At 47.8% G+C, this 13,333-nt stretch overlaps 1 protein-coding gene across 1 annotated transcript in view; it reads right to left on the reverse strand.

Annotated features, from left to right (window-relative positions):
- Positions 1–6,661: 6,661 nt before the first annotated feature.
- The window catches only part of LOC131090559 (ubiquinol-cytochrome-c reductase complex assembly factor 1), a 46,977-nt gene continuing 40,305 nt past the window's right edge, over positions 6,662–13,333 (reverse strand). Inside the window, exons 8-10 of the mRNA XM_058035999.1 lie at positions 13,003–13,080; positions 11,517–11,630; positions 6,662–8,540 (exon numbers count right to left, since the gene is read on the reverse strand). Coding sequence (XP_057891982.1) covers positions 8,406–8,540; positions 11,517–11,630; positions 13,003–13,080 — 327 coding nt within the window. The 3' untranslated portion in view covers positions 6,662–8,405. The remainder of the gene's footprint in view (positions 8,541–11,516; positions 11,631–13,002; positions 13,081–13,333) is intronic.

A 13,333-nucleotide genomic window follows, 5' to 3' on the forward strand; every position in this document is an offset into this window, starting at 1 on the left:
TTCCTGCTTAAAATTTGTTCCAAATCAAACACGCTGCTTATTGTCAGTTATAATGAAACACAAATATCCCAAGTGGGTAATCAGACTCAGCAGAGAAACTTACTCATCCCTGAGCCACAGATAATGCTCCTCCTTAGTATTTCTTGGGAGCTTGGCTCTGCTACACCAGAACAGTCTATTTCTTGACACACAGAGTCATGGTGTTTGTAGGAATCCCAGCAGGAATCTTGGTCATTAGATGCTGCAGGCGAGAGGAGCAATCTTTCACATGCTCATTTAGCATCTCCCTGGAAATCCTTCAAGGACATTCAGCCTTAGGAGTCTGGTGCTGTGTGAATGATGATACTGCCCACATGCTGCTTATTGGGGATTAGTTAATTCCAGCTTCCCAAATGCATCATGTAGTTATTTTTGGAGGAACAGTACAGGCAGACATTGCTATATGAATTAAGGCACCATTTAGGAACACACCAGGAGAACACAAGGTGTGAAGAACTGCAGAGGAGCAGAGATCAGCTCACCTTGGAGCTACTGAACTCCACACAGGCAACCAGGGAATGAAAAACTGGCTGGAGAGTTGATGTAATCAATTAGCCTTTTATGTACAAAATCCCCTGGGATTAAATTAAATTAAGTAATGTAAAAGCTAAATGTGTGCCCTGGAATAATCATGGGCATGGAATAATAGTCAATGGAGTAGGGGCAGCCATGCCTGAGTGTGAACCAGCACATCCAGACACCAGGCTCTAAAACAGCTGTGATGAAACATGTCCCCAAGGGACTATCACTCTCCATGGACTACAGCTGAGTGGGATGGTTAGTTTGGATTAGCTGTCTGGTCTCTGGATGCCTGAATTCAGGATGAAGCCTCAGCAGGACTGCAAATGGCAAGAACACTGCATTGATTGAATCAGAAAACAGAAGTTGGCTGCCAGTTGGCTGTGAGCAAGGGCAAAGTAGGGATGGGACAAAACTATGAAAAAGCTGCTGGCACAGAAGTGTTCGGGGTGAATGTAAACGTTATAAAAGCTTAAAGACTAACTTAAAATGTGTAGTGAACAGCCAACCCAGTGTAAGGAAGTTTGGGGGAGTAACAAAGGGAAGGAGCTGTAACATGGTGAGTGTTTTTCTGGAGCTGCTTTGCCAGGGTGATAACAGAAGTGTACCATCACCCTACTTTTTGCCTTCCTAAAGAGCTTAAAAGAGTGTGAATTTTAAAAGAACTAATCAAATGCATATTTTCTGCTGCTGATTCTGTAAAGGAGATTTGTAAAGGGATTTGCACTGTTTGGTAATGATCTTCTCTCCCTCCAGTAATTTCTCATGTCCTCAGCACATGAAAGCACACGCGATGTAAACATCTCCAGCCCAGCTTGTCAGGCTGGGCTCCTCCAGGGTTGGTGGGGAGAGGCAGAGACTTCCAGGAGTCAGTTACCTCACCCTGTAGCAGACGCCTGGAACAGGTTGGATGAAATGTGCCTGGGAAGCTCTTATCTCCCCCCACTGACAGCAGGAGCTCGGGCTGCCCAAGTCAGTGACAGAGGTTTGCCATGCAGACATCTAAAATTAGATGTGTCCTGTCCCTGCTGTCTGGCAAAAGGGCTCTAATTGGCACTCCAGAGGCTGATTGGCCAACACAGGATGTGGGAATCTCATCAGCCCATTTTTGCCAGCTAAAACCTGGGATCTTATCTGGAAGTCTTGTCTACACACCTTCTGCAATCAACAGAGAAGGACAAGGGGAAAATTCCCTCTGGCTGAACGCACGCCCCAAGTGCCACTGCCAAGTCCATGTCCCTGGGCAGCTCTGCTCTGGCTGATAACTGAGCTCAGCCAAGCATTAGGCAATACTTCATTCTTCCATCCCACAGATGTTCTTGGAGCTCAGCAAACACAAACACCTTGCCTGGGCTCTCCACAGAATGTACCTGCTGCTTCCTCTTCACGCACACATGGAGGCAGCCTGCCAGTCTGTTTCCTGATAGATCTTGGAGAGCACTCACCCGGCAACACAAGAAGCCAGATTTGCTTTTTTCCCCCCTCTATTTCAGACTGAAACCCAATCTTCCATCTCAAAATAATCAGGGTGCTCCTCGGTGCTGTACCAGCATTTCTGGAAGGCACTGCACAGCAGTGCTCCACTGCAGAATTCACTGGCCAGATGCACTCAGCCAGCACAGCTGGATGAGACAAGTCCCAATTTTAGTTCCTGCACTGAGCTCTGTCAGCACTGAATCCACAGAGCAAAGTCAAATCTCCCCATTTCTTGTCCAACATTCCCAACCATGGTGTTACACAATCCAAGCACAGTGGCAGGACATGAATTCCGTGTTTCATCTTTACCATTCATTTGTTAAGACCCTCTCAAGTCAGGGGAGAGGCAGCCTCACACTGGCACAGCTGAAGAGGGGCACTGGACACCAGCTGCCAGCCAGAGGCCAAATGATCCAACACAAAGGATGTCAGGGGAGGCAGGGACCCCCCAGCCCTGCTGCCCCTGCCCAGGGGTGTGCCCAGCACAGAGGTTCTGTCCCTTTGCAGCCCCAAGGTCTCCACACCCTGTGCCATGCAGGGAAGCCAACGTGAGTCCATGGAGCTGCTGTGGTGCAGCCCTGAGCTGCCCAGGGGGCTGATGCACAGCTGCCAGGAGAGGGACACAGAGCTGCTTCCTTCAGCTACTGCCCCGTCCTGAACATGGGAAAAGCACTTCCAGACACCCCTTCTGTGTCTCCTTCCAAAGGGAATCCACAGAGACAGAACTGGGTGTTGTAATATCACTGGCTCTGGCTACCAGCAGGAAGAGGGTGCACAGGGAAGGATGTGGCACATTGAGTAAATCTGCCTAAGATGCCTGGTTTTGACAGGATGTGGAGCAGCCTGGGAGCTGGCAGGTGGGATGAGGCATGAAGGATCCCAGCTCATGTGATGCAGTCATTAATGAAGGCTCTGAGTGCACAGGATTCCTCAGTTCTGCAATGAGCACGAGGGAGCTCTCACCTCTGGAGGAGCTGCAGCAGCTCCCAGCAGGATCCAGGCTCAGCAGCTTGAGCAGGGCCCTCCCAGGTGAACACACCTGCACCAGACAGCAACAGCAGGACAGAAGATGTTGCTGGTTACAGATGTTGCTCTTTACATGACAAGTTAAAATGAGGAAGTTTGCCTTGGGAAAAAAATAACAAAATGCCTTTTTTTTTTTTTAATACACAGAAAGCTCCCTGAAAGATTAAAAAAATTGAAGGCAGTATTTGGGAGTGTTTCCACTAATCTGCCCCAGGTCCCTCTGACAGTTCTATTGCCACTTGACCTGAACTGCTGCTCCCAGCAAATCACATCGGAGCAGCCACAGAGATGTAACAGCAGAAGGTGGAATCACTCCCATGTGAGCAAATGGTGGAATCACTCCCATGTGAGCTCTGCATTCCCAGGGGAAGGATGAGGCCCAGCCATCTCTTCTGTGCCACAAATGAACAGAGCAAGCTGCCCAGCAGGTTGAATGACTGTAAGCAAAACAAGCACTCCCTCAACATGTTCAGCAACTTCAGGAAGACACACGTAGGATGCACAGGGCAGCCCTGGGCGCCTGAAGAAGGGGCAGTGGTCAAAAAACCCTCACCAGAGGAGTCTGGGAAGGATCACAGGATTGTTAACACTCACTGCACCCTCAGGGTGGAGGAGGCCGGGCAGCCCATGGCACCCACAGGTGACAGTCCCTCTGCAGGCAGAGGAGGGGCAGGCACTGTGTAAGCAGCAGAGCCCACTGGTCACCCCTGCTGAGCCTCAGGGTCTCTCCTATGTCCTTGCCAGCTTTCCCAGGCTCTCACATAAGCTGCTGCCCTCTCCTTGCCTTCTCAGACCTTCACAACATGCTGAGGGCCAGGCTGTGCAGACACAAAGTGCCCAAAGATGCTGATCCTGTTCCAGGGGCACAGGGACATCGTCACCCAGAGAGCTGGGACAGGTGTGCCCCCAGCCTGGGAGAGCTGGACACAGTGCAGGTCAGTGAGAAGGACAGGACACAGGTTCATCACAGCTTCTTGCAGAGAAAAGAGCAAAGAAGCCTTGATTAGAGTTCAGTAATCAGGGAGACAACAGAGATCAGAAAAAGCAGGGCAGATGTGAAGAGGCAGATGGGGAGGGGAGGAACCCATACAGAGAAGCTTCCACCTGGAACCCTGGACAATGCTCTCAGGCACAGGGTGGGATTCCTGGGGTCCTGTGCACAGGCAGGAGCTGGACTCAGTGATCCTGGTGGGTGCCTTCCAGGTCAGTGTTCCATGATTCTATAATTCTAAATTAGCTGCCACCAGCATCAGCCAAGAAAAATGCTTGTGCACAAGGCTGTGGCCACGACCAAACCCCACACTGGGGCCTGAAATAACCACTGCATTTGTGCCACAGCTCTCAGCAGAAGAATTAGGAAGACACAGCAGTTCTAGCTATGTATTAACTTAAACACAATTCCCTACAGTGGGACTTTTCTCTTCCTGGAAGGAAGGCAGCACCCAGTGCAGCTTGGAGCTCAATGCCTCATTCAGCACCCCTGGAGAGGGGATCAGCAAACCTCTCCAAATGCTCAAGCAGGACTTCAGCATGTTCCTGGGATGCAGGCAACCACCAGGATTAAACCATTCTCCAACAAGTAGGAGAAGGTGGAAAACACAAGTGGGTCACAGGGTAGGGCATGGCGCCCACTGCTCCTCAGAGTGGTGCCAGGCAGTGGCAGTGGCACAGGTCACAGGGACCAAGCTTGCACATCACCTACTCTACATTCATCTCATTTACAGCTCTGGTTCTTAGCTCTGGTTCTTGTTCTGTGTCCAGTTTCTGTTTCCCACATTTGCTGAGGCGTGGGCAGGGAGACAGGACAGTGGTTAATTCTGACTGCCAGGCCAGGAGCAGCAGTTCTGACCTAGGGCTTGGTGGGGCAGAGACACGGCTGAAAACATCATCCTGTGCAAGGTGGGGATGGGAGTCACAAATCTGGGAAGTGGCAACAGCCCAGGAGTGTGGAGATCATGGAGGGTGGCTGTGCTCTCTGCACTGCAGCACTTTGAAGATGCAGGAGAAAACAGTTCAACATCCAAAGGTGGTGTGAGCACAGCAGCCAAGGTGACACAGGAAAACATTTAACCACCTAAAACAGAGAGGGGGCATTGAAGAGTATCAGATGACTCCCCCTACTCCAAAACATCTCAAAAATACCAGCCTAAAGCAAGAGACTTCCCAAGTTTGACCCTGAGAGGCAAAACATGCTCCTACTCTCCCATGGTGCAAAACAGAAGAGAAGACAGTGAGTGCTGATCCTTCTACCCACAGGGAGCAACCCAGGATCCAGCTGAAATCATGAATGATTCCTAGGGGTTCATGTCTCTTCATTTTAAGATACCTGGAAAAGCTGAAGTCCTTTGGAATCCTAAGTGATGTCCAAATGCTGTCTGTGGGACAGGAGATCAGGCTGGATGGTGATGGCTCCTTCCAGAAAAAATTCACATGATATGTTCATTTAGATACAGTAAGTGCCTCTAAGCTGATGGTCTGAGACCACTTTCCAAAAACCCAACAGCATAAACAAAGAACTGTCCGTAAGTGAAACACCTTCAACCACTCCCTCTGGAAAACTTTGAAAATAGGAAAAGATGAGCTTTACAATGTTTGTTTTAACCCCCTCTGTTCTGCTGCCCTGGAAGCAGAGCTGTGCATAGGAATCACTCACCTGCTGGAACACTGCAGAGGGCAGATTTTGCTACTGGGAATGGATTTTCTTTCATTCTGTCTTAAATAAGATACAGGCAATGGCTCTCCAGCTCACCTTTCTTCACCTCTTGAGAGCAACAGGGGTCACATTAAAATCCCAGAATGGTTTGGGTTGGAAGGAAATTCAAAGTTCATCTCACTTCACCCCTGCCATGGCAGGGACACCTCACACTGTCCCAGGCTGCTCCAGCCCCATCCAACCCAGCCTTGGGCACTGCCAGGGATCCAGGGGCAGCCACAGCTGCTCTGGGCACCTGTGCCAGGGCCTGCCCACCCTCACAGGGAAGGATTTCTTCTGATCTCCAATTTAATACTGTAGGATCCTGGCTCTGGGTAACTTATGACTGGGAAACAAAGTCTCCCCTGGTCCCGTGTAGCCTCCAGTGGATTTTGCCTCTGTAACAAATTACCCTTTTAGCTCAGAGACAGTATCTGCCTTGTTTTCTCCCCAGGCCCCACACGCCCAAGCACAGCCCTGTGCTGGCTCAGCCCTTCCAGCGGGCGTGAGGGCATTTCATGGCCAGGCAGAGCTGTGATTACAGCCCTTCATCCTCACCCTAATAAAAGGTGCAGGGGCAGATGCCAATGACTCCAATCTGGCACCATCACTTGTGGAGTCTCCTGCCCATAAACACAGGGGAGGTTCAGCTTGACCACACGCTGTCCCACATTCAGAGCTCAGAGCTGTCCTCCCCTCCAGGCCAGCCCAAGGACTCCAGAGCTCTCCAGCCTCGATGGTGCTGTGCTCCCAGCCCCTGTTCCCATGGCATGGAGAACATGAGCTCAGGTTTAAATTACACAGCAGGAAAGGGGTTAAAGTTTAAATAACTGTTTTGTATATGAATTAATGTATGTAGTTTTGAGCCAAAATATCTACCATTAATTTTTCCACCTATTTCAGGAGCAGTAAGATACACAAAGTAAAGTTTATTTTGGTACTTGGTATACTTCACTCTCATTAAAAATAAATTAATCAGCAAATTCCTACACAGCTCAGCCTTCTTTTATGTAAATACAAGCCAGCTGTAATGAATTACAAGGTGTTATTATCTCACACACACTGTATAATACTTCACACATAAGAGGTTTCTCTGCTTAGCTCAGCTTTCAACAAAAGCATCTTAAATAAACTGCAAGCAAGTTGTTTGGGCTGTAATGTTTTCACAGAGAAGGGATACACCTCACACAGAGAGAGGGGCTCTTTACATGCCTCATTTTATAACAAGTTAAACTGAGGAAGCTCGTTCTGGAAAAAAAAAAAAACACACTTTTTTATACACAGAAGGCTCCCTAAAAGAAGATTTTAAAACAACCCCACAAGTCAGTGTTTGGGAGCCTCTGTGCTGCATCCCACTGCTTTTTACACAGGGAAGGGATGGCAAATATTCCCCAACACACACGCACAAAGAAAGCAACTTGAGAAGGAAGAATAGTCACAACCAGGCACAGTTTCACTTTCACCAGACTAAGGAGTCACAAATTAAGGATTAAATTCATAAATTAAGGATTATCACCTTCTACTTTTGCTTAATACTTTTATTAGGAATAAGTCCTGATTTTATAGGGTTTATTCTTATCAAAAGCACACATGGCACAGAAAACAAACACACAGCAATTTAACCCAGACTGACATTTATTATTGACTCAGATTTTGGACAGGAGAGAAATAAAAACTCTTTTTGCCACTGACCTGGAAACAGCCTGGTGAACCATCCACCCACACAGAGCACCTCAGCCTCTGCTGATCTCATCAGTGCAGCTCCTGCTCCCCTAATTGCTGTGTTGGCACCATTTGCCTGCACAGCCATAGAAAGTTTTCACTGGTGTTGAAGGATCTTGCTAAAACCCCTGGACCGCTGCCGCAGGGGATGGAGGATGGCAGAGTCCTGTCCCAGGGACACACAGGGATGTTCTTTTCATAAAGGAGTTCCTAGAAGACAATTCTACAAAGAATGTGGAAGTATCAGCAAGGCAGACTGAACATCAGGTTCTGGGGCAGCTTTTAGTGCCAGCCCAGCCAGAACTGGGGCTTTAATCTCCCTCAGACAGCCAAAGTCACAGAGGATTGCTGGGGACTGTGCATTATTCTTTGCATTCTCTCACCCTTGTGCAACAAAGCGGAGAGTTCCTAAAAGGGATTTTCACAGAAAACCCTTCAGAATGTTAAAGCAATTCTTAACTCCACTAATGCAAAGATGGACCATTACATCTTGGCATCAGATACTTAAAATATATACTTAATATCTAAGTATGCGAAGCTCACATTTACAATCACAACCATTCAGGGAGCAGAGGACACCACTGTGTCTCTGAGTAGCAGCTCTTTAAACAAGGCAAGGGACAGAAATGTCTTTTTGAGAGAACTCTACATCATGGTGAATACCTGGTTTCCTAAAGGCAGAAGGCAGCTCTGTCCATGTCAGCAAGGGCCACTCGGGTCCATAAAACGGACAGAGGTTCTTAAAACAATGAGCATTTATTTGCAGGTGAAGATTCAGGAGTACGGCTGCTCAGGAGGCTACCGAGGCACCACGGATGGGAGAGCTAATGAAATGTTTTCCTTCCAACAGCAAACTGTTCTTCCCAACCACGCAGCCTCAGCCCAGTCCCATTGCAGCCACGCTTCCCCAAGCTGTCCTGGCACGTGGATCTCAGAGTCCTTCATCGTTGTACACGGGGGACAGGGGCTTGAGGATGCTGCGGGCGTTGCTCTCCACCAGCGGCCGCCAGCTCACCTCGCCCGTGAGCAGCAGATCCTCCCCGCTCAGCGCGTCCAGGTGCTGCACCTGCAAGCACAGCCAGTCACTGCCACGTGCCCACGGCCCAGGCAGCTCCCTCAGCAGCTACACACACACACCTCGCTCCAAAAAGCAGCACAACAGGGACATTTCAGCCTACTCTGCCATTTGGGTGAGGTGGACCTAAAACGGTCACTTCCGACTGGTAAGGCCAGGATAAGAATCTGCAGATCCTCTGGAGTCACCTGCGTCACTGATGCCTCCTCTGAAGGTTTGGCAACAGAGCAAAGAGGAGCCAGCAAAGCTGCAGTGAGTCACTTCATCCTCCTGGTGGTTCCTGCAGGGAACACTGCCCAGGGCAGAGCCCCATGGAGAGCTCCCACCCTGCACACAGCCGAGGCTTCAGCCACAGAAAAATGGCCTGAGCAGGAGGGAACACCTGGGATTTATCACATCAAAGCACACGAGCTGGAAAAGGTGAACATGCAATGAATGCTCATCCTCCCAACAGAAGAATTCCCTGAATGGTTTGGGTTGGAAGGGACCTTAAAGCCCATCAGGAACACCTTCCACTATCCCAGGTTGCTCCAAGCCCTGTCCAGCTTGGCCTTGAACACTTCCAGGGATGGGGCATCCACAACCTCTCTGAGCAAGATAGTTGGGATCTATTGTAATTTTAGAGTGTAATATAGGCAAATTAAAAAAAAAAAAACCCTCTCATCATATAGCAGAGGGTCAACTTGCTGCCACTGGTCACCCTAGATTTGGGAAATAGGAAAAAATAGTCTTTCAAGGATGAGTCAAAGACAATCCCAGCACCATTAGCTCAGGAAGGCTGGGAGAGCTGACCAGGGGCACAGTACATGCTGTGCTGTCAGTATGTTCTCCTCTGGCACCCACTAATAGCCACTGTTAAAGACAGGACCCACAAGAAACTGGGGACAACCTGGTACACAATGTTATAGAAACAAAGGATAATTGGGCAAGGAGTTTCTCAACAGGGGAATGAACGGCCCATGGTCACAGAGGGTCACACTGGGAAGCCACCTAAGCACAATGTCCTGTTCCTGACAGTCACCACCAGCCACTTCCCCAGGAGGACTTAAACACAGCACACAATGCTCTTTTCCTTGTTCATTTTCCCTCCCTCTCAGAATCTGTTCATTCACAAATTTTGAGTCTGAAGTGGCTGTGGATTTAATAGCCCTGGGCAAACTTTTCTTCCATAAATCTTGCCAGTGGCTTTGGAACCCCATGTGCAATTGCAGCATCCCAATCAACTGTGCCAATGCTCTGTCCCCACATTCCTGTGTCCCTCAATACCTTTCCTTCCTCACGTTTCACATGCCTTCAGGATTTCCTAGAGATGTCTCCCATTTTTTCTCCCATTCTTTTTTGTGCTGGGGATTTTATTCATTGCTAAAAAAGGAGCAGTTTCACTGTCACCCTTAGTGCTCCTGTCTGAGCCTTCTTCAGGTAACTGTTCTGGTGGTCAGCACCCAAACCAGACACATTATTCCAGCTCACAATGGTACCAGACATGTAAAACTGGCACCACAGCAGAATTTTATCCTCTATTTCATTCCCAGTAGTTCTGAGGATTTGTTTTACATTTTTTAAACACTATGGAGTGCTGAACTGACATTTTTATAATGGAACTCAAGGCCTCATTCCTGTGTGGTAACAGTTCAGAGCTCACTGGTGCCTATGCAAAGCTGGGAATGTTTTCCTCAAGTGCACCACTTGTCTGCAGGAATGATCTGTCTGCACAGAACCTGTGCTCATTCCTCCACAATGTGCCACATTTTCCTGCCTGATCACTCTTTCCTATTCAACTGCTGATTGCTTCAGACCTATCCTTTGCTTGAATATCCAGAAGTACAACAAATTCCCCATCTGGCAAGAAATGATCCCAAATTACATACGTTTTATATGTGCTTGTCCCCAGCAAGCTTTCCTACAGCTTCACCACTGAGCATCAGCAACCTTCAGCATTTAATTAAGCCAGTCCCTCCTGAGAACTCTCTGGCATTCCCAAAGTGTCCTCAGTCCCTTAGGAAGCTCAGCCCTTTATTTCCCATTTTCTCAGACACAAATTTATAATGCTGTCTCTCCATACCTCTATCTGATCCTGAATATGGTATTGGAAACATTACAGAGAATGATGTTGTGAAAGTTCTGGTCTTCAATTTCCTGTCCAACACCCTCCACTTTGACTCCATAACCTCTTTCTTTGGTGCCCACATGGATTTTATCCCACCAACATTTCCTAGAGATCTGGTTCACAAAACTCCTCAGGGCTGAGAGGACAAACACTACTCAGTGCTGTCTCCTCCAGGTAATAACTGAAAGAATCAGAAATAATTCTGGAAAACAAACTCGTTTGTTTCTTTTCCTCAAAGGTCACCAAGAGACTTTGAAGCTCTTTGTGCTATTTCACTATGAGGAGAATCCCAACTCTCTAACACTGGTAACAATTCTACAACAAATTTGCAGCCTATTTCTGGCACATTTTGTCAAGCCAGTCTGTAGCACAGGTCCAGAATAGCTGAGCAGGACTGCCTTCAATATTCCATTAATTTCTCTGCAGCCATTTGTCATCAAACTGCAGCAATGACCTGTTCTCTCTGGTGACCAGGGACAGGAACCAGGGTGTGGCTGGAGCTGTGCCAGGCAGGCTCAGGCTGGACACCAGGGAAAGGCTCTTCCCCAGAGGGTGCTTGCACTGCCCAGGCTCCCCAGGGAATGGGCACGGCCCCGAGGCTGCCAGAGCTCCAGGAGCTGCCAGGGGTGCCCAGGGTGGGGCTGTTGGGGTGTCTGTGCAGGGCTGGGGCTGCCCTGGCTGATCCTGGGGGTCCCTCCAAGCTCAGGACATTCCATGACTCTGTAATAAATATCCAGTTTTCAGATTTTTCTTTTCTTAGAAATGATCACTGACTATAAGAATGAGGTTTATGGTGAGAAGGAGCTGCACGGGGAAGCAGTGGGAGGGAGCTCCCCGAGCAGAGCAGAGCGGGGCCGCACCTGCTTGCGCACGTACTCCACGAGCAGCTCCAGGTGCCGAGGGTCCTCACAGTTCCTGTTCAAAAGGTTTCTCCACAGAGCTGATGCCAGAACACGATCATCACACAGGATTCCCTAAAGGGAAGGACACAGGGGGATTAAAAACTGCACGTGAAGAAGGTCTGAACACGAGACACCCCCACTGGTGCACTTGGCCCCTGGCCACGGCACCTGTCCCAGAGCCCGCAGCTGCCGTGGGCTCTGCACATGGAAAGGCAGCAACATCACTCTTTCCCAGAATGGAAAAACAGCCCTGGCCTTAAATTAATTTACAGAGCAGTCTGTAACCAATTTTCTGGCAAGTTAATTTGGAAAAAACCTGGGTCAGGGTATTCCTAACGTCAGAGTTGATAACTGCATTTCTATGTTATGAAATCTTTACTATAAAAATGGTGATCTTACAGAGAAGGCAGCACCACCTCATGGGAATGTGTGAAGCCTACGACACTTTAAAAAGAAAAATTAAAGGATAATTAATCCAATGTTGCAGAACTGTAGTCTGGAGTTTGCTGTTTTTCTTTGCTTTTTAGTTTTCATTCTAAATGAGAGAGAAATCCTGCTCATCAAGAACTATCTAGATTTTTCCAGTAAAATCAAATTTTAGTTTTGGTTTATAAAAGAACCACATCCATTAATGTTTTTTCTCCAAATTCTCTTGAATTTTTATTGTCTTTTTAGATTACGTAGTGTTGTCACCACAGGCTCATAACTCCTGTCTTCTGCTGACACATTTACCAAAGGCAAAAGCCTTTAAAATATTCGGTTAAAAATTTAAAAAGTCAACATTTGTCTTTAATCAAAGCAAACATTTTGTTCCCAAAAAGAATGTCAACATAACACAAGCAGACACATCCTGGTTATACTTAAAACTAGATTAAACCTTGCATGTGTAACACTGTCCACAACTCTCTGAGGTTACATTCACAATATAATAATAATGCAAATCACTGAGCAAAAAACCAGTATCATGACGTGAATAAGAGCATCTGAAGAGCAACACTCACAAGAGAAAAAAAACCCCAATGTAATTGTATTTTCCTCTTGAAGGTCCTGCAGACACTTGTGCAGAGTGGTGCTTTTGCCTCCCTGCCTTATTAGGTACTGCCTGTAAATATTCTTGCATAGACTCCCTATAAATATTCTATAAATCCTCTCTTTGCTTTCAAAGTACAGCTGAGTACAGCAGGATTCAGAGGGAGGAAATGACTTAGGGGTGGCCAGTAAGGGATGGTGAAGCAGCAGAAAGAACACCCTACCTTCCACACCCATGGTTTAAATCCATATGCCCTGTGCAGTTTTCTTCTAAGAATTTTCATCCAAGGCTGCTTCCCTAATGTAATATTTCTCCAAAGAAATGGGCAGTGAATGTTTTCCCCACCTGGACTATTCTGTGTTCAGGAATTAGATGGTTTACTTGTTGTACATTCCCTGAAAACAGCCTTCTTACCTCATCGTATCCAAACAGAGCTGCATAGAAATTTTCTGCCATCCTTTTCAACTCTTCTTTTAGAACAGTAGAATTAATCTGAAAAACAAACCAGAAAACCATCAGTAGAGGCTTTAAGGAAGAGGTGAGGAGAAAATATTCCCAGTTTCACTGTGAGTGGACAAAGAGCCACCAGTGCCCCAGCCCACCTGAGTGAGATTTGGCTGCAAGCAGGAGTGAGTCCCTCTGGAACCCCCCTGACACAGCTCCACCAGTTCTGACACAGCTGAGGTTGGTGTTACCCAGCTCACAACTGGCAGGAGCATCCCAGCCCACAGCTCTGCCTCCAGCT

This window comes from Melospiza georgiana, chromosome 17, assembly GCF_028018845.1.
Source record: "Melospiza georgiana isolate bMelGeo1 chromosome 17, bMelGeo1.pri, whole genome shotgun sequence".
Lineage (NCBI taxonomy): Eukaryota > Metazoa > Chordata > Aves > Passeriformes > Passerellidae > Melospiza > Melospiza georgiana.